General features: G+C 41.5%; 1 protein-coding gene across 3 annotated transcripts; it reads left to right on the forward strand.

Moving 5' to 3' along the window:
- Positions 1-2,446: 2,446 nt before the first annotated feature.
- Positions 2,447-18,755, forward strand: bbs2 (Bardet-Biedl syndrome 2). Of its 3 annotated transcripts, XM_017691086.2 has the most exons (19): positions 2,447-2,534; positions 2,838-2,947; positions 3,095-3,255; positions 4,934-5,161; positions 5,339-5,464; positions 5,552-5,614; positions 8,637-8,714; positions 8,818-8,922; positions 9,034-9,120; positions 9,199-9,334; positions 9,706-9,845; positions 10,436-10,574; positions 11,336-11,507; positions 12,213-12,342; positions 14,746-14,865; positions 15,057-15,194; positions 16,530-16,642; positions 16,785-16,933; positions 17,110-18,755. In XM_017691086.2, exons 3-19 carry the CDS (start codon positions 3,139-3,141, stop codon positions 17,214-17,216), a joined length of 2,148 nt encoding a protein of 715 aa, XP_017546575.1. In that variant the 5' UTR covers positions 2,447-2,534; positions 2,838-2,947; positions 3,095-3,138; the 3' UTR covers positions 17,217-18,755. The 3 variants fall into 3 exon arrangements, with proteins under 3 accessions (XP_017546575.1, XP_017546593.1, XP_017546584.1); XM_017691104.2 differs by lacking the exon at positions 2,838-2,947 and having other exon boundaries at positions 2,451-2,534; positions 3,099-3,255; XM_017691095.2 differs by lacking the exon at positions 2,838-2,947 and having other exon boundaries at positions 2,464-2,534.
- Positions 18,756-18,957: the final 202 nt, after the last annotated feature.

An 18,957-nucleotide genomic window follows, 5' to 3' on the forward strand; every position in this document is an offset into this window, starting at 1 on the left:
TAGCACAAAGTTCAAAAGCCAGCATCTCTGATGGTGTGGGGGGTGTTAGTGCCCATGGCAGGGGTAACTGGCACATCTGTGAAGGCCCCATTAATGCTGAAAGGTACATACAGGTTTTGGAGCAACATCTGCTGCCATCCAAGCAGCGTCTTTTTCAGGGACGTCCTGCTTATTTCAGCAAGACAATGCCAAGCCACATTCTGCACGTGTTACAACAGCGTGGCTTCGTAGTAAAAGAGTGCGGGTACTAGACTGGCCTGCCTGCAGTCCAGACCGTCTTCCATTGAAAATGTGTGGCACATTATGAAGCGCAAAATATGACAACAGAGACCCCGGACTGCTGAGCAACTGAAGTTGTACATCAAGGAAGAATGGGAAAGAATTCCACCTACAAAGCTTCAACAATTAGTGTCCTTAGTTCCCAAACACTTATTGAGTGTTGTTAAAAGGAAAGGTGATGTAACACAGCGGTAAACACGCCCCTGTCCCAACTTCTTTGGAACGTGTTGCAGGCATCAAATTCAAAATAAGTGAATATTTGCAAAAAAAATTAATAAAGTTTATCTGTTTGAACAGTGGCGGAACAGTGGCGGAACAGTGGCGGCACGGTGGCGTGGTGGGTAGCGCTGTCGCCTCACAGTGAGGAGGGCCTGGGTTCGATTCCCCGGCTGGGTGACTGGGGTCCTCTCTGTGTGGAGTTTGCATGTTCTCCCCGTGTCTGCGTGGGTTTCCTCCGGGTTCTCCGGTTTCCTCCCACAGTCCAAAGACATGCAGCCAGGCCAATTGGACATGCTAAATTGCCCCTGGGTGTGAGTGACTGTCTGTGTGTGTCTGTCTGCCCTGCGATGGACTGGCGACCTGTCCAGGGTGTATCCTTCCTTCCGCCCGAAGACTGCTGGGATAGGCTCCAGCATCCCCCCGCGACCCTGATGGAGAAGCGGCTTAGAAAATGGATGGATGTTTGAACAGTAAATATCTTGTCTTTGTAGTGCATTCAATTGAATATAGGTTGAAAAGGATTTGCAAATCATCGTATTCTGTTTTTATTTATGTTTTACACAACGTCCCAACTTCATTGGAATTGGGGTTGTATAAAGAACAGCAACATACAACAGCCAGAGGGAGTATAATCACATGTTAAAGGGGAATTCTGATAATTGTTTACATAAGCTCTACATAATTACTTTATTCAGATGTAAACAAAGTTTACATCTTTTGAGGTAACATGTTTGATGTGAGATGTACAGGTCTAGAGAAACTTGCTGAGTTAAAAGTGTTCACAGTGTTGCTGATAGGAACCAAACGTATGAAGCGTCTAAACGCTTCTGAAGGGTTTTAGCTTTAGTTTTTATTTAGTTTATGCCTAAAACATAATTATTCATTTTCATTAATTTAATTCATGGCATTTTATGTAAACTTTAAAGGACATGTGTAGGTTCACTGTTAATTTTTTGTAGTAAATAAAATGGCTTTGTCTGCAGACATTGCAACCGGTGGATCCTTTTATCCACTACTGTAATGAAATCGGTCAATGACGTTAAAATGCCTCTGGATTACTTAATACATCTCAAGGATTGAGTTATGAAATGCTGAAAATGAGCAGTCTTGTGATCATGACAGTGAGAACATCATAAACCACAAAAGGAAGAGTTAAAAAGTGCTTCAACAATGCACTATAATTATTCAGTGTGTATGACAAAAGACTATTATTTATGGCTATCAGCAGCTTCTTTTATCACAAAGACACCCCAAGAAACTATTAGATTTCTCTTTGACACTTCTGTAATAATTACAACATTGTTCCATGCTTTAATAATCTTGAACTACTATATTATACACACACAAACATCACCTAACCTGCTTATCCTTCTGGGTTGTGCTGGGATGCTGGAGCCAATCCCAGCTGTCACTGGGAGGAAGGTTACTATGTTATAGCAATCTATAATACTTATGTAGTTTTTGCAGTGAACTGCAGTCGTTGTCCGATTTAACTACAATATCTGTAGATTCAGAGTGAATCTTTCACAACTGCAGACACTTTATGACATTATCAGGCACAGAAATGTCCTTAGGGGACACAGGGCCCAAAGGACAAGCTGACTGTGTGAGGCTGAAGTGGGGGGTTGTGGAGGCTGAGAGAAGGGAATGGATCTGTTTAGAGTTCTGGAGAGTTGTATATCTATATATATTTCATGCATTAATAGCTTGATGGAGAATGTGCTGCATACGGTTCAAAGTAGAACCTTTTTGAACATTTTAACCATTCTCTTAAGTAAATAACCCTTGAAGAACCATGCTTTTAAAAGTGTATTCTCTCAATAATAACCGGTTGAAGGCAAAACTGCACATTCTGCCTCATTGTTGAGCTGCATGTGAAACAAGAAAGGAGGCACAACCTGGTAAATCTCCTCTGCTCCAAGACTTTTTTGTGTTGTGTCCTCCTCCACAGACTCGACTGTGCGCATGCGTGTGAACTAGGGTTCCTAGTAGGTTCGCCAGTCAGAAGCCTGTCTATCGGCAAGACGGGGATCCGGGTAAGATTTATTTTTCTTCAGATTTGAACCTTTTCACAGTGTATCGACACGTTATTGGGATCAATGAAGGCAATGTAACCATTTAAACCCTTAAATTAGCTAACCCTAATACTAACTGCTAACCTAGGTGGCTCTAATTTGCTGAAGTAACGCTAAGTTAGTCTTCAGCTTAGCGCAGATAACGATACTCAGCTCTAGCCAGTCTCAGCGCGTCAGCGCGTATTTGGAGTGTATTCTGAAACTGTACAGTCAGATATTGAGTAGGTTGTATGAGCAATATTTCGTTTTTTTTGCTGTTTTTAGAAAGGGGCTAACAGAAGGGCAACCGCGGGGATTAGCTGGCTTGCTAGCACGTTAGCGAAAGCCTCCGTGTGTTGCTAGGTAACGGAAGCCCAGCGGGAGAGAGCCACGCAGTAAGCTGTTTATTCTATTAAGAGGAGTGAGATCAGACAAGTGCAGGATCCTGAAAGCTGCAGTTATTATATACTTTTACAGTCTTACACACACTGATATTTTTCCTATAAGTCACTGAACAGATATCACATTTCCCTCTTTGTTAGGCAGTAGGCTGCAGAGCCGTGCTTCTCCATTAAACCGTACCACCATGTTGGTCCCAATCTTCACCCTCAAGCTTAACCATAAGATTAACCCGCGTATGGTCACTGTGGGAAAGTTTGATGGGATTCATCCGTGTCTGACTGCAGCTACGCAAGCAGGCAAGGTAAGAACAGTGTCAAAACATCTGAAAGAGGGAAGCAGAACTGTGGCTGGGTGTTCTGTGTGTGTGTGTGTGTGTGTGTGTGTGTGTGTGTGTGTGTGTGTGTGTGTATGTATATGTGTATATATATATATATATATATATATATATATATATATATATATATATATATACCCGTTTACCAGTATTTGCCCCTCACTCAGTTCCCTTTATTTTTGCTGATCTGTCACATTTAAGTGTTTCTGATCATCCAGCTAATTTTATTATGAGATAAGATCAAGACAACATGAGTAAACACGAAATGCAGCTTTTGAATCTTATAAATAAATAAAAGGAAACTTTAAATAAAAGGAAATTTATATCACCCATATGTAAAAGTAATTGCTCTCTTAAACCCAGGGGTGCCAACCTCGGCAATCACGACGGAAATTAAACATTTGCGATGAATCTTTGGCCCACTCTTCTTTGCAGAATTGTTTTAATTTGGCTATATTGGAAGGTTTTCCTGCGATGGACTGCCCGTTGGAGGTCTTGCCGCAGCATCTCAGTGGGATTCGAGTCAGGACTTTGACTCGGCCACTCCTTTTGAGCTGTTCAGAGGTGCACTTACTTGTGTGCTTTGGATTATTGTCCTGCTGTGTAACCCAGACAGTTATCCTCCTTCACAGTTTTCTGATAGAGATCAAAATTCAAGGTTCCATCAGTTGACACTCCACATCCTGCAGAAGCCGAGCAACCCTAGGCCATCACACTTTTCTTATGGTGGAATGCAGAGTTAGCTTTACACAAGATGTAACGGCGCCCATGTCTTCTAAAAAGTTGTCAGTCCACAGATATATGGACTGTTATATAGATGTAGTTTGGCAAATGCAAGATGAGTTTGTGTTTTTTGTGTTCTTTGTTGTTTGTGCATTTCAGCTCTACAATGAATGCCATTTGTGCCCAGTGTCATACATGTCCTACACGTGTACACTGCCCTTAACTGAAGCAAGTCAGGCCTGCAGATCTTTAGATGCTCATCTGGGTTTTTTTGTCTCCTGGATGAGTTGTTGATGCACTCCTATCCTTCAATAAATGAAATCATCATTTAAAAAAACAGCATTTTTACTTGGGTTATCTTTGTCTAATATTAGAAGTTCCACTACCTCATGTCCAGAATGAGTGCTGTGTCGGTGCTGCACTGTCCTGTCTGTTTACTGTGTCTAATGTCTGTTTAATTTATCGTATTTATTGTTTCTAGCTTAATTTTTTGTTTGCACACTCTGTCTGCACGTTCGCACTTTATACTTTTTGTTCCTTGTTGCACCGTGTCGTTCCAGGAGGAACGTAATTTCACTCCACTGTGTACTTGTACATAGATGGAATGACAATAAAAGCCTCTTGACTTGACTTGACTTGAAGTAGCTTGATGATCTGAAACATTCATGTGCAACAAATATGCAGTGGTAAATTGAAATTGGGAATGGGGCCAATGCTTTTTCACAGCATGTCTTCTTAATACCGTTATACTGGAACTCATTTATATCATTAGCTGTAGCCCACTGTTATAATTTTTTTTTTTTTTACAACAACAAGCTGAACCCATGCCAAGAGTACCCTGTACATGTAATTTGAAAAGATATAAACTGTGATAAGTGCATCTTTGGTTCAGATTAAGAACCAATCTTTCAAAACCTTCTAGGTGTTCATCCATAACCCTCACAGTCGAGGACAGAGACAAACAGCTCACCGGCTGAGTCAGAGTACCCAAGACTCTGACATATCCTTGCTCAACATCAACCAGGCAGTAAGCTGCCTGACAGCAGGCACTTTGGGACCAAACACCACAGGAGACACACTTCTGGTGGGCTCACAAACCAATCTGCTAGCTTACGATGTACATGACAATGCTGACATATTCTACAGGGAGGTAAGTGTAGCTGTCATGATGGTTTAACTGTTTTAATTGTTGAACAGACTGATATATTTTGGAAACATCTGTTAAATGTAATCAGTTTTGTTTGAAATAGTGTTGCAGTATACAGTATCATCCAGTTTATAAAATATTCAGTGAAAAACTTTCTTTAGTCATTTTGATTTGTTGCAGGTGACCGATGGAGCCAATGCCATTGTTCTGGGAAAATTAGGGGACATTCAGTCACCTCTTGCCATTATTGGAGGGAACTGTGCACTTCAGGGATTTGATTATGAGGGAAATGACCAGTTCTGGACAGTAAGGCAGTCTGCAGGGTCATTTTCTTTCATTCTTCCAGAATTTCAGAGGAGATTAACTTACTAGAATATGTGTTTGGGCTTAAAGGTTACCGGAGATAATGTGCGATCACTGGTGCTGTGTGACTTCACTGGTGATGGGAAGAATGAGGTAAGAAACCTAATTTTATTTTGTGTGTGTGTGTGTGTGTGTGTGTGTGTGTGTGTGTGTGTGTGTGTGTGAGAGAGACATGCCAAACAGCACTGTTCAACTGCATCCAAAGATGTATGCTATGTATCCAAAGAATATATTGCGCTGCTAAGGCTGATTTATATAGGTGCATTGAATCATTAATGATCTGATAAAGACAATAAAGTCTTTATACTATTTCTTTTTAAATAAGCAAGTACATATTACCAGAAATATGTGGTATATGAAGAGGACTAGGTGAACCATTTTTTACTGATGTAATTAGTGAACAGTACATTCATTCATCAAGCCACCCATTGTCTTAAACCACTTGATCCAGCCAGAGTTGTGGTAACAATAGGGAAAGCAGAGAATCCCAGATGACTCTGTTCCCCCCCCAAACTTCCTCCAGCTCTTGGGGTTCCCCAAGCCATTCCTCGGCCAACTTGGAGATATAATCCCTTCAGCAGGTCCTAGGATGACCTCAGTGTCTCGTCCCAGAAGACCATGCCTGGTAAACCTCTGATGGGAGGCGGTGGGCATCGTAATCAGATGCATGAACCACCTCAACTAGCTCTTCCAATGTGGAGGAGTAGTGGCTCTGTTTGGAGCTCCTCCCGGATGAGTTCCTCACCTGATAAAGTAGGGTGTAGCCATCATCATATGAAGAAAGTTCATTTTTGCCATTTTTATCTGCAGTCTCATACTTTCAGTTATTACCTAAAGCTTATGACCAAATTTGAGTGTTGGGATGTAGACCGACTGGTAAACAGAGAGCTTTGCATATTGGTCCCGCATTACTGCTGCTGCTTGTCCAGCCTGTGGCCAATCTTATGATCCACAATCCCTTTTCCCATCACTCGTGACCCTAAGATACATAAACTCCACCTGGGACAGGTTCTTCCCCCTTCCCTAGAGTGAGCATGCCATTCTTTTCCAGGCTAAGACTGTGTACTTCCAGACTTGGAGGTGCTGATCCGCATACCACCCTCTTCACATTCAGCTGCAAACTGCTCCAGTGAGTGCTGTAGGCATCCATGCGATGAAGCCAAAAAGAGCAGAAATGCCACCCTCTAGCCTCGACTCATTGCCCTACTGACTCTGGCTATGTTTTCACACCCTGTCCATGAATATCACAGGAATGGCACAACCTTGGTGGAGTTCAACACTCACATTGAATGAGGTTGACTCGGTCCTGAGTATATGGACACAACCCTCACTCTGGGAGTACAGAGACAGTAAAGAGTAAAGTAAGAGACAGTACTGTTCCTGAGGGTCGTGTGACATTATAGAGGCATGTTAGCATTGACAGCCCCACAACATCCAGAGCCTTAAGCAACTACCTTAGTGACCTTCATCAGGAAAATGGAGTCTGACACCCTAGAAGCCTCTGTCCTTGACTCCCATGAGGAAGGCGTGTCTCACAGTTTTAGGAGTTCCTTAAATTGCTCCTTCTGCCGACTGATAGTATCCTCATTCAAAGTCAGTTTTCTCAGAATTTCTCCAACCCTGCTGAGTACAGTTTGAGTGAAGCCACTCCACCTACTCCTGAGTTGCTGGACAGCTGTCCAGAACCTCCATGAAGCCAGCCAAAAGTCTTTTTTCATGGCCTCTTCAAACTCTTCCCATGTTCTAGATTCTGCTTTGGACATCGCAGCCACTGCTGTCTTTTTTGCTTGTCAGTAACTGTCTGTCGAATTGGGAGTCCTCCAGTCTAAGCAGTTCCTAAAGGCCTGCATCTGCAGCTTGATGGTCTCCCTCAACACCAGTGTCCACCAGGGGGTTCTTGGGTTGTCGCTCTGACAGGCACCAACAGGTTTTGGCCAGAGCTATGCCTGGTGGCTTCCATAGTGGAGGTTTTGAACAAGGTCCGCTTGGACTCCATGTCCCCTACCTCCTTCGGCACATGAGAAAAGTTGTCCCAGCATACTCACTATTCGCTTGAGTCTACCAGGTCTGTCCGCTAGTCTTCCCCGCCATCTGCTTCAACTCATCACCAGATGGTGATCAGTTGACAGTTCAGCACCTCTCTTCAGAACACCCAAGGAGTTTTAATGCCAAGTACCCTTATGAACATCTTTGTATTCGAACTTTGTGTTAGTTATGAGCAATCCACGACTAGCACAGAGGTCCAGTAACAATTCACAATTTGGGTTTAGTTTAGGCAGACCATTCTTCTCGATGACCCCCTCCAGGTTCCCCAGCCATTGCCAACATGAGCACTGAAGTCATCCAGCAAAGCTATGGAGTCTGTAGGTGGGGTGCTTTTCCACTCGCTCCAGTAAGGCTGAGTCAGAATTTTCCTCCCTGCAATTTTAATTTACACTGAGACGACCCTCTTGTCCTCTCCAACTGCACGACATCCAAACAGGCTTGTGAATTCGATGTGTTGTGCATTCTAAGATGTTTATCTGGCTACCATATTCATACAGAGCGGTTATGTGAGTTACTGTAGCCTTTTTGTAAGCTCGAACCAGTCTGCCTTTTCTGCGCTGAGTACACTCTAGAAGCTGTTGTGCATGAAAATCCCAATAGTTTGACAGTTATAGGAATACTGAAGCTAGATCCCCCCCCCCCCCATTTTTATGGTTGATGTGAACACTACCCGAAGCTGCTGGCCTGCGTGTGCCTGATTTTATGCTCATTCTTGCTGCCACATAATTGGCTGATTAGATAATTGCATGAGTGAATAGGTCAACGGAAGTTCCCAAGAACTTGGTGAGTTCTACAGAAAGTTTTCCTTTCTAAGTAATATTTTTAAAAGATGGATAAGAATTTCAGATGTTCCAGTCACAGGGAAAAAAAGACAAATTAAGAGCTCAAATTCAATTTCCATTTTTCTTGTCTTCTGTCAGTAGACTAGATTAATGAGAACTGAGTGCTTGGATGAATACACTTTCATGTATGGGAATGTACTAAAAATCCAACCAACATATTTAATAATACATATTTGGCATGTCAATGTATATGTCATGCATAATTTCCTAAAATACTTGCATTGCAGCTTCTTGTGGGATCAGAAGACTTTGACATCCGGGTATTCAGAGAGGATGAGCTGGTATCAGAGATGGCAGAGAATGAGGTAACCATGTAGAAACAGATATATACGATGAGTGCAGCATCATGGCTTATCAGATCTGTGGGAAAAAAGTATAAGCTTGCTAGATGATTTCTGTTCCTCTCAGACAGTGACCTCACTCTGTCACATGCATGGCAGCAGATTTGGTTACGCTTTGGCCAACGGAACAGTGGGAGTGTATGACCGCACTGCCCGCTACTGGAGAATCAAGGTATTTTTTTGAAGCACAGTGAGAATTTACTGATCACTGCTCAGTGGACACATTTTATATACTCTGTTCTACTCGAGGGGAAATGTAATTCAGATTTGCCTTTCCTCACAGTCAAAAAATCATGCAATGAGTATCCATGCCTTTGACCTGAATGCTGATGGAGTTGTGGAGCTCATCACTGGCTGGTCCAATGGGAAGGTGAGGTCGTCACAATCCGAGTGATTTACTTAGTCACTCTCTGCAGTTACTGTGAAATCATTTCTTTTCACTGTCTAGATTGACGCTCGCAGTGACCGTACTGGTGAGGTGATCTTTAAGGATAACTTCTCCTCATCTGTGGCTGGGGTGGTGGAGGGAGACTACCGTATGGATGGTCAGATCCAGCTTATCTGCACCTCAGTGGAAGGAGAAGGTGATGTAACATGACTAGTAGAAAGTATTATTTAATTTTTTTATGCATAACAGACCAAATATAGTAAGAGTAAAATATAGGAAAATAATTGGACAGACATGCTTCTAATATGGATATCACAGCATGTACTCTGGAATAATTTGAGAAGCAAGTGTGAATAAACACCATCTGTCGCTGCATTCATATAATAGACTTGTTTTGATGAAATATTGAATTTTTATAGTGATTTCTAACCCTATTAAGAACTGGATTTATGTAGTAATACTTGTGGTGATTGAAGCAATGTGCGTTTAGTTTGAAAGCAGGTGTTTTAAACATGACTTCTATTTTATTTATTTATTTTTTTTGTTTGACGGTATGTTGTCTCTCAGTACGAGGCTATTTGCCAGCCAGTAAGGAGATGAAGGGGAACCTAATGGACGCAAGTGTGGAACAAGATCTTATTAGAGAGCTGAGCCAGCGCAAACAAAATTTGCTACTGGAACTACGCAACTATGAGGAAAATGCTAAGGTCCATATATACATGTACACGTACAGTCAGGTCCATAAATATTTAGACATTGAGTTATTATTATTTTAGCTGTGTAACACAGCACAGCATTAAGTATGACTATGAGCACAAAGTACAGACCTTTAGTTTTAATTTGAGGGCGTTCACATTCAAATCTCATCCTATTTTCATACCTAACCCCCAGTATGCTTTGGTAGACAGCTAAAATAACAATAACTGTTAGTGTCCAAATATTTATGGAACATTCTGTTTGTCATTGCTGTCATATAAACTCCTTGCAACTCCATTTGTCCTGTTTTTTTGTTTTTACACCACCTGAAAAGGCAGGCTATTCTGTACACCATGTGAATATTTCGTGATGAATGGAGTGTGTCAGTGTTTATTGATAAATGGACGTGACTGGATTAGAAATTGTCGAAAAAGACTTGGAATGAAATCTCCTTACATTAACATGGTAAATTAAGAACATAATAACTTTCCATAGCATATATAATGTATGTGTATATGTGCATGCTCATTACAGAGGTGATCTGTTGGTGCAGATTTTGAGATGTTAAATGTTTGTGATTGACTATGGATGACCATTGCAGGCTGTCTCTGGTGCCTCTGAAGGGGAAAATCAGATGGGCGTAATCCCCGCTAACACTCAGCTGCAGACGGCCCTGTCTGTGCGAGCAGCTACTGAGAGCCAGAGAGCCCACATAGAGCTCAGCATCTCTACACCAAATGGTAGGATGGCCTGTCACTTAACACATACCTCAACCACTGCAACCAACCCTGCAGCTGCATCTCTGGCTGCATCCAGAAACTTTTGCTACTGCTGTCTTCCCACCTCCTTCCTACTGTTTCTCTTCCACCCCGGATGAACACGGAGGAATCAAAGAGAGGAAATGAGCTTTAAACATTATTAAATTGATTGAGTCTTGATAAAGTGAGCATACCACAATGTTTGATAGAAAGCCCCAGTTCCGCTATGCAGAGCTGGCCAATTCACATTTGTGCGATTTTGTACACTGAATCTTTTTTATTTTATATTACACCAAGTACAAAATACACAACACAAAGAATATATAAACACAAATAAAACACAGAATTAAAAAGTACAGCTGGATTACTGTTTGCCCATCCTCCTACACTGGTGTAGCCCTTGCTTAAAGCCACTTCAGTGCGTATTTTAAGTGTGTGTTTTCACATAACCGCCAAGATGGTGTCACAAAATCGGTTACTGGGTCATAGAGGAGAGAAGTGGATTGGTGGGAAGAATCAGTAACTTTTAGGGTTTCTGAATGCAGCCACTGACATACAGTTCTGCTGTAGTGTTTCTCCAATTCAGGACTTTTTTCTGGCCAGAAAAGCCAAGCCCTAAATATACCTCTTAAAAGTGCCAAAGACAAAAGTTGCATTAATTCATTATTAATTAATTTTAACTTAATACTTCCAGTGCCTGATGTTTTTGCTTGTTTTTCTCACATCATTTTGTCCTCACTCAGAGACCATCATTAGGGCTGTGCTGATATTTGCTGAGGGGATTTTTGAGGGGGAAAGTCATGTAGTGCACCCCAATGCTCAGAACCTGTCTGGCTGCATCTATGTTCCCATCATTCCTCCTAAAGACATTCCTGTGGATCTGCACATCAAGGCCTTTGTTGGTGGGAGGATCAGGTATGTTTTTGTCTGTTGATAGTTCCTAGTACATGACGAAAGGTGCCTATTTGAGTTCTTACTGAACAAATACTATTATTAATAATTAAGCAATAGAACATGAGAGGAAGTGTGTTATCACAAAATAACATCAAGGCTGTGATGTTATACACGATAACATATAACCTCAAGTGTTCTATTGCTTTTATACAACAGTTAAATAAATACATTTAACTACAAATACAAATTATAGTTCCATAACAAGCAGCTTGTTGCTATATCACACTAACTGCACAGCCAGCAGGAGCTGTGGTTCTTGAACGCAAACATAGCAATTTAATTTCCTATACAGGCCTTCTGAAATACACACACACACACACACACACACACACACACACACACACACACACACACACACACACACACACACATCTTCTAAGCCGCTTCTCCTTCTGGGTGGCCTTCTGAAAGGACTTTTGAAAATATTTTTTGACCAAACTCTTATCCTCAAACCATCATAAAACAATGTCTCAGTCATCAGGCATATTCATAGCTATTTCATGCTATAGTTTTTTGTGAGGCAGCTTTCCGAGAATTCTGACTTTTTTTCTGAAGTTTCTTTAGAATGGATCATTTCACAGCTAATGATTCTGAATGGTAGAAGTATTGGATTAATATGAGGAGTACTGACTGCAACAATTTCCTTCTCTTTCTTTCTCCTGTCAGTACACAATTCCATGTGTTTGAGATAACTCGTCAGCTGCCTCGCTTCTCTATGTATGACCTTCATGTTGACCCCTCAGCTCCACGACCGACGGGAAGAGTCACGTTCAGTGTCAACGATAGGCCACAAAGGGTAAGCCATGCGTGTGTGTGTGTGTGTGTGTGTATGTTGCTGGATGTTAGACACCTTGTGCTCCTCCTTCCGCTTGAGGATGCCCCACAGGTGCTGAATTGGGTTTAAGTCTGGAGGCATACTTGGCCAGTCCATCACCTTTACCTTCAGCTAGAGCTGTGCAATATGGCAAAAAATGTTATCACGATAAACAAAATTCATATTGTTCTGTATCTATACACATCGCGATATATGTCAAATCATTATTTCTTTCAAGTTTGAAGGCTGATTTTTGCTCCTGGGTGAATAATTGCTGTTTTAAACTATCCTTTATGGTCGGAACATGACAAACACTCTCCAAACAATGGGACATTTCACAACTCTGTCATGGGACAGTGGGAGAAAGCGTCTGGTGAGCTGTTTTTATCAGCTGGAAAAGCACGGCCGCAGTTTTTGTAATAGTTTTATTGCAAAACAAACTCTTAAACTAATTTAAGAAAGAAATCCATCTTTTAAAGCTGTCTGGTGACGAGTGCTCGGCTCTCCCGTTACAAATGCTAAACAAGGGGCCAACAATAGTGCTAAACTGTTTAGTTTCCCAACAATGCCAACTGAGTACGAACAGCAAACATTAGCTGGCTCAGTACGTCAGTGATGGATCACAGCATCTTGGTGCCATCAGACCAAACACAGCCATGTCAGAGCACATTACTGTATTCAAACTAGCTAGCAGATGACCGGATTTCTCTGTGCTGTCGAAGTAGTTTGAGGGGTGAACTGTGATATATCTAACACTAGACAAACAGAGTCCTCCTTTTAGGTATGTTTAAACTGAAATCGGTGCTTTTTTGTCATGTTTTATTTACAGTATCATCAATTTGCCATGCTGTGCGAGTGATGGAGCGCTGCTTCAAGTTAGCCAGCTGCTAAAAACAGCTCGCCTTGAAAGCCCCCACTTTCCAATGCCTCACAGCTTCCTCAGTTTACTTTCATTTAAATCAGGGCTGTATCATGTAACATGAACCCACTTCGTTCTTTCACTTTGGTTGCTTGGGAATGCACTAATACTAAAATAGGAGTTTTTGAGGGCTGTACCAGCATTGTAGTTGTGAGGATTGTGATTGTGATTTAACTCTGCGTTTCAGTCATTGCTAAAGACTCATCTTACTTGTAGCCCCTTCCCTCTCTAATCACCAAAAAACCTGTAAGTGTGCCCTCTCCTGGCGACAGCAGAATAGTGTCACTTTCCTTGCAGTAGAAAACGCCACTAGGGCTTTCGCTGAACGTGGAAGTGTAAGAATGATTTATTATACAGAAAATGTATCGAGCATGTCGCATCGCTCTATTGAGGAAACTTATATCGCGATAATTAGTGTTATGGTTTTATCACACAGCCCTACCTTCAGCAAGGCAGTTGTCATCTTGGAGGTGTGTTTGGGGTCGTTATCTAGTTGGAAAACTGAAAAAAATCCATACTCTTGAATTGCTTGTCTTCAGCAAACTGGGCTTTCCTGTGGATCAGCTTCAGAAAAGGCTTCCTTCAAGGGACGACAGCCATGCACATAGAGTTGATACATTGTGCGGCGTATGGTCTGAGCACTGACAGGCTGACCTCCCACTTCTTCAACTTCTGTAGCAATGCTGGCAGCGCTCATGCGTCTATTTTTTGAAGCCAACCTCTGAATATGACACTGAACACGTGGACTCAATGACTTTGTTCGACGCTGGCAAGGCCTGTTCGGAGTGGAACCTGTCCAGGAAAACCGCTGTATGACCTTGGCCGCTGTAGTATAGCTCATTTACAAGGTGTTAGCATTCTTATAAGCTAGGCCATCTTTGTGCAGAACATCTATTTCTCACATCCTCAGAGAGTTCTTTGCCATGAGGTGCCATGTTGAATATACATTTACATTTACAGCATTTAGCAGACGCTCTTATCCAGAGCGACTTACAAGAAGTGCTTTGCCAATCTAGAGAAAGTATCTTTGCTAGCTACCAATAGCTTAGAGAAAAGACAGTCCTGAGCTCAGATACTGCTAGAAACAAAATGTCACACACCTCCACAATTATTGGCACCCCTCATTCAGATGTGTTCTTAGGCTTCTAACCATTTTTTAATAATGTAGGACAACAATGCAAAAAAGAGAAAAATCCAACCTTTAAGTCAAGTGCGTTTATTGAGTGGGGAAAAAATCCCACATTAAGAACTAATTCTTTTACATGAAATCATCTGTGCCAAAACTATTGGCACCTCTGACGTTAATACTTGTACAAACCCCCTTTTGCCAACAAGACAAGTGAGCACTTAATCTTCTCCTATAACATTTCACAAAATGGGAGAATACAGAGATTTTTATTTTTTAAACTCTTCCAGAGTTTGCTCTCTTTTGCTGTTGCTGAAGCAGTTTGTCCATGTACGTGCAGGTGGTCATGTGGCTGAACCAGAACTTTCTGCTACCAGAAGACATCAACAGCCCGGATGTGACGTTCACTTCACTGCGTGGAGGAGGACTCCTGACCATCAGCATGCGCTCCAGTGGGGAGGTATACTGTCTTTATGTATACCTCCCTATTATATGTGTGTCAGTCCAAACAGGGTAGAAATCTTTACCCAATGTGATGCCTTGCATCATCACATTCATTTAATGCTGATAAGCACGATTGTATTATTGTGAGTACAAAAAAGATTAACTTTAATGCCACATCCTTCAAACTGATCTTTTATTCCTTTGTAGATAACACTGTCTACAGATGACATTGATCTGGCAGGAGATCTGGTCCAATCTCTGGCTTCTTTCCTAGCCATTGAAGATTTACAGGCAGAAGCAGATTTTCCTACCTACTTTGAGGAGCTTCGAGTCACTCTTACAGAGGTCAGTGATAGTAAGGAATATTATTCTTTTCATAATCTTTCTGTGTTGCATCCATTCATTGTAGCATTATATGTTGGAATTTGGGTATTGATGTCAGAAACTATGAAGTATTATATTTTCATAACTACAACTCATTTAAGCTTTATGGATAATGCTGATCTTTGGCATTATCGGCCTTTTTGGGAAAAGACAATTGATATAAACAGCTTGCCAAATTTTGCTTTGAATTTTCCTTGGAAATGTAAGACGGTGGCAGATTTGCTTTACTGTGGCCTAATTAAGGGACAGAACATCAGAGGGAGTCTGCTATCATGAATAACATGGATATGATTCCGTCGCTGTAGATTATAACAGCTGTGATGTTATTCATGATGACACAAGGAAAGCAAAGAGGTTTGTAATAATATACCAAATATTTAGCCAGAAAATAGTATCCTTTTGCTTTATGAATAGCACAGTTAAGTTGGTTTTATACTGGACCTGCAGTGGATATTTAAAAATTCTCTCCTTGATTTCTCATTAAACAGCATCATTAAAGTGATCCAATTAACTTTTTTTAGTAATTTATTTGTCAGGTACCGTGCCCATTAACAAACAGTCTAAACCGAACCACAAATGAGTCAGAGTTAGCCAGAAAGGCTCATCTTTAAGGCACCCTAAAATAACTTGTGTTAAGAAATACAATATTAAAACTATCCTAAAATGCATGTCTAGCAAAATACATAAACAAACATACATGTTCACATACACCGATCAGGCATAACATGATCACCACCTCCTTGTTTCTACGCTCACTGTCCATTTTATCAGCTCCACTTACTGTATAGCTGCACTTTCTAGTTCTACAGTTACAGACTGTAGTCCATCTGTTTCTCTGATACTCTGTAACCTCATTTTACCCTGTTCTTCAGTAGTCAGGACCCCATAGACCCTCACAGAGCAGGTAATATTTGGGTGGTGGATCATTCTCAGCACTGCAGGAACACTGACGTGGTGGTGGTGGTGGTGTGTTGGTGTGTGTTGCGCTGGTCTGAGTGGATCAGACGCAGCAGTGCTGCTGGAGTTTTTAAACACCTTAGTGTCACTGCTGGACTGAGTATTGTCCACCAACCAAAAATATCCAGTCATCAGCATCCTGTGGGACTAGAGGCTGATTAGAAGGCAAAATCATGTCAACTCATTTTAGTAAATAGAGTGGCTTGATACAAATGCTAGTAAAGACAAGCCACTCTCTTTGTTCTTTATATAACCTTGATGTGGTACGTGTGAAATGTGAAATCAAGACATGCAAGTTATATTGTGTTTTCATTTTAATGTTGAATACTGTGATATTAGGTGGATGAGTTCCACTCAGTGCATCAGAAATTAACAGCAGCCATGGCAGATCACTCCAACCACATTAGAAACATGCTGGTGCAGGCAGAGGATGCCAGACTCATGGGAGACTTGTAAGTGTCTGTGCTCTATCCTGGTCGCTTATACACCCACATAACGATGTAATTATATTTTCTCTCTTGTTTCTTAGTTTTTTCCCTCTCTCTTTTACATTGTTACTCACATACATCATTTTTTTCCCTTCTTGTTTTACAGGAAGACCATGAAGAAGCGTTACATTGAGCTGTATGACCTCAACCGAGATCTGATCAACGAATACAAAATCCGTTCCAATAATCACAATGCGCTTCTGGCCTGCCTTAAGGCTGTGAACCAGGCCATTCAGCGGGCGGGCAGGCTCAGAGGTAAGTAGAGGGGTCAAAAAGTTCATGCCAGAGCTTTTTTTCTTTTTCAGATTTCTGTAATACAGACACAAATTTAAGAAATTGTTTATGACTATGTAATAGAAAATGCTTGCCCTGAGAGCATCCAAATATAGCCAGCCACTCATTTTTTTCCCTTCTTTTTCTCTCACTCACAGTGGGAAAACCAAAAAACCAGGTCATCACTGCCTGTAGAGACGCTATCAAGAACAACAACATAAATGCTCTCTTCAAGATCATGAGAGCAGGGACGGCTTCCTCCTGAAGAAGCCCTTTCGTGGTCCTCTGCTGCACAGGACAGGAGCTCTGGCTCTAGGGAGATCAGTCTACGTCTCCTGGAGGAGAGGCTGAAACAAGACACTGTGTGGAGAAAGAGTCCAGTAATCTGCTCTTACTGAGTAACAGAAAAGCCTGCAGGAGAGAACATCTAACCCGGGCCTTATTACAGCCGCAGTTGTACGTAGAGGAGTAACTGGATACTGTAGATGCGGCAGCTGATGAGGCCGTCCTTCGTGTGTTCAGGGAACAGTGGAATGTACACTGTATGTCCAAAGGTTTAAACACCTGCTCATCCAATGTCTCCTCTAAAATCAAGGGTCTTAATGCATTTCTCATTAGATTGTTGTGTATTATGGTTTTATAAGATTAATCAGCTTGTTTATAGATTTTTTTTTACTTGCTTTAAATAATTCTATCTAGATAAAATGTCTAATTATGTTGACAGATAATTTTGCTTGGTTTTAGGTGTAATGCTGATAATTGTGTTTGCTTGAAACAAGCAACATTATCTTGTAGTAGAATAAGACAATTTCACTAGATAAAATTGTTTAACGGTGCAGTATGTAAGCTTACTGGCATCTAGTGGTGAGGTTGCAGATTGCAACCAACTCAATACCCCTCCCTCACCACTCCCTTTCCATACTCACTGGATTTTTCATATGATCCTCAATTTGTCAAAATTTGGCTTCTCAGACTTATGACAACACAGCACTGGCTGCAGCCATCGATTCGTCTTTCTGCGTCTTCCAACCGGTGCCATCAAACTCCAGCTGTTGCTTCAATGTACAACATCAAAGGCACTCTCTAGAGCCAGTGTTTTGTTTTGTTTTTTTAGAAAAAGTATAGATATGAAAGACCCATTCTAAGCTAATGAAAACACAAGTATGCGTAGTTACAGGTGGTACACTAATGAAAACAGGGTTTTCTATACTGTGCTCCATTTCTGCTAATAGATCCTAAATCTTACACACTGCACCTTTAAAATGTCTAGACATAAGTTAATCTTATAATATTCTTACAACAGTCTCAGACTGAGAAATATTAGCTATGTTGAAAAGATGTCATTTTTAACAGCCTTTTTCCTCTTTTTTACTTTTCTGGGAAGGCTTTACACTAGATGTTGGAACTTTGCTGTGAGGATTTGATTGCTTTGAGAGACCAGAGCATTAGTAAGGTAGCGATGTAATGTTGGATGATTTAGTTCTGCTCATCCCAAAGATAGTGGATGGTGCCCCGTTTGTCCAGAGAACACTGTTGTACTTCTCCACAACTCAAAGCTGAGGGGCTTCGTGCCCCCCTCTCACTGATTCTTGGCAGTGGGCATATTACATTTCTTCTGCCACTGCTTTTCCATGCAGATGACATCACTTTAAAGGAGCAGAGTGCACTCGTTAGAAGAGTGCCTGGATACTTTTGGACATAGACTGTATGAAGATGTTTACTTTTTATAGCGGACAGGCGCTTGAGGGATATGGAATGTGTGTTTGGGAGATGTTGAATTGAATTAAATTATTGGAGAAACCTCTTTGCTTTGGACAGATAGTTCTTCCAACGCTCCAGTGATGCTGTTGTGTATTGTTGAACCGTTTTGACTCAGATGCCAGCCCAATTTTTGCATCTCTCCATCCAGGCCGCGTCTCGCCCTGAGGTTGCTGCGCTGGCATCTGGGTCACGTGACCTGCACAGCCTCTTAAAAGCCTTGTCGTTTCCCCCCAAAAAACCGCTCG

This window comes from Pygocentrus nattereri, chromosome 7 (assembly GCF_015220715.1).
Source record: "Pygocentrus nattereri isolate fPygNat1 chromosome 7, fPygNat1.pri, whole genome shotgun sequence".
NCBI classification, from domain to species: Eukaryota; Metazoa; Chordata; class Actinopteri; order Characiformes; family Serrasalmidae; genus Pygocentrus; species Pygocentrus nattereri.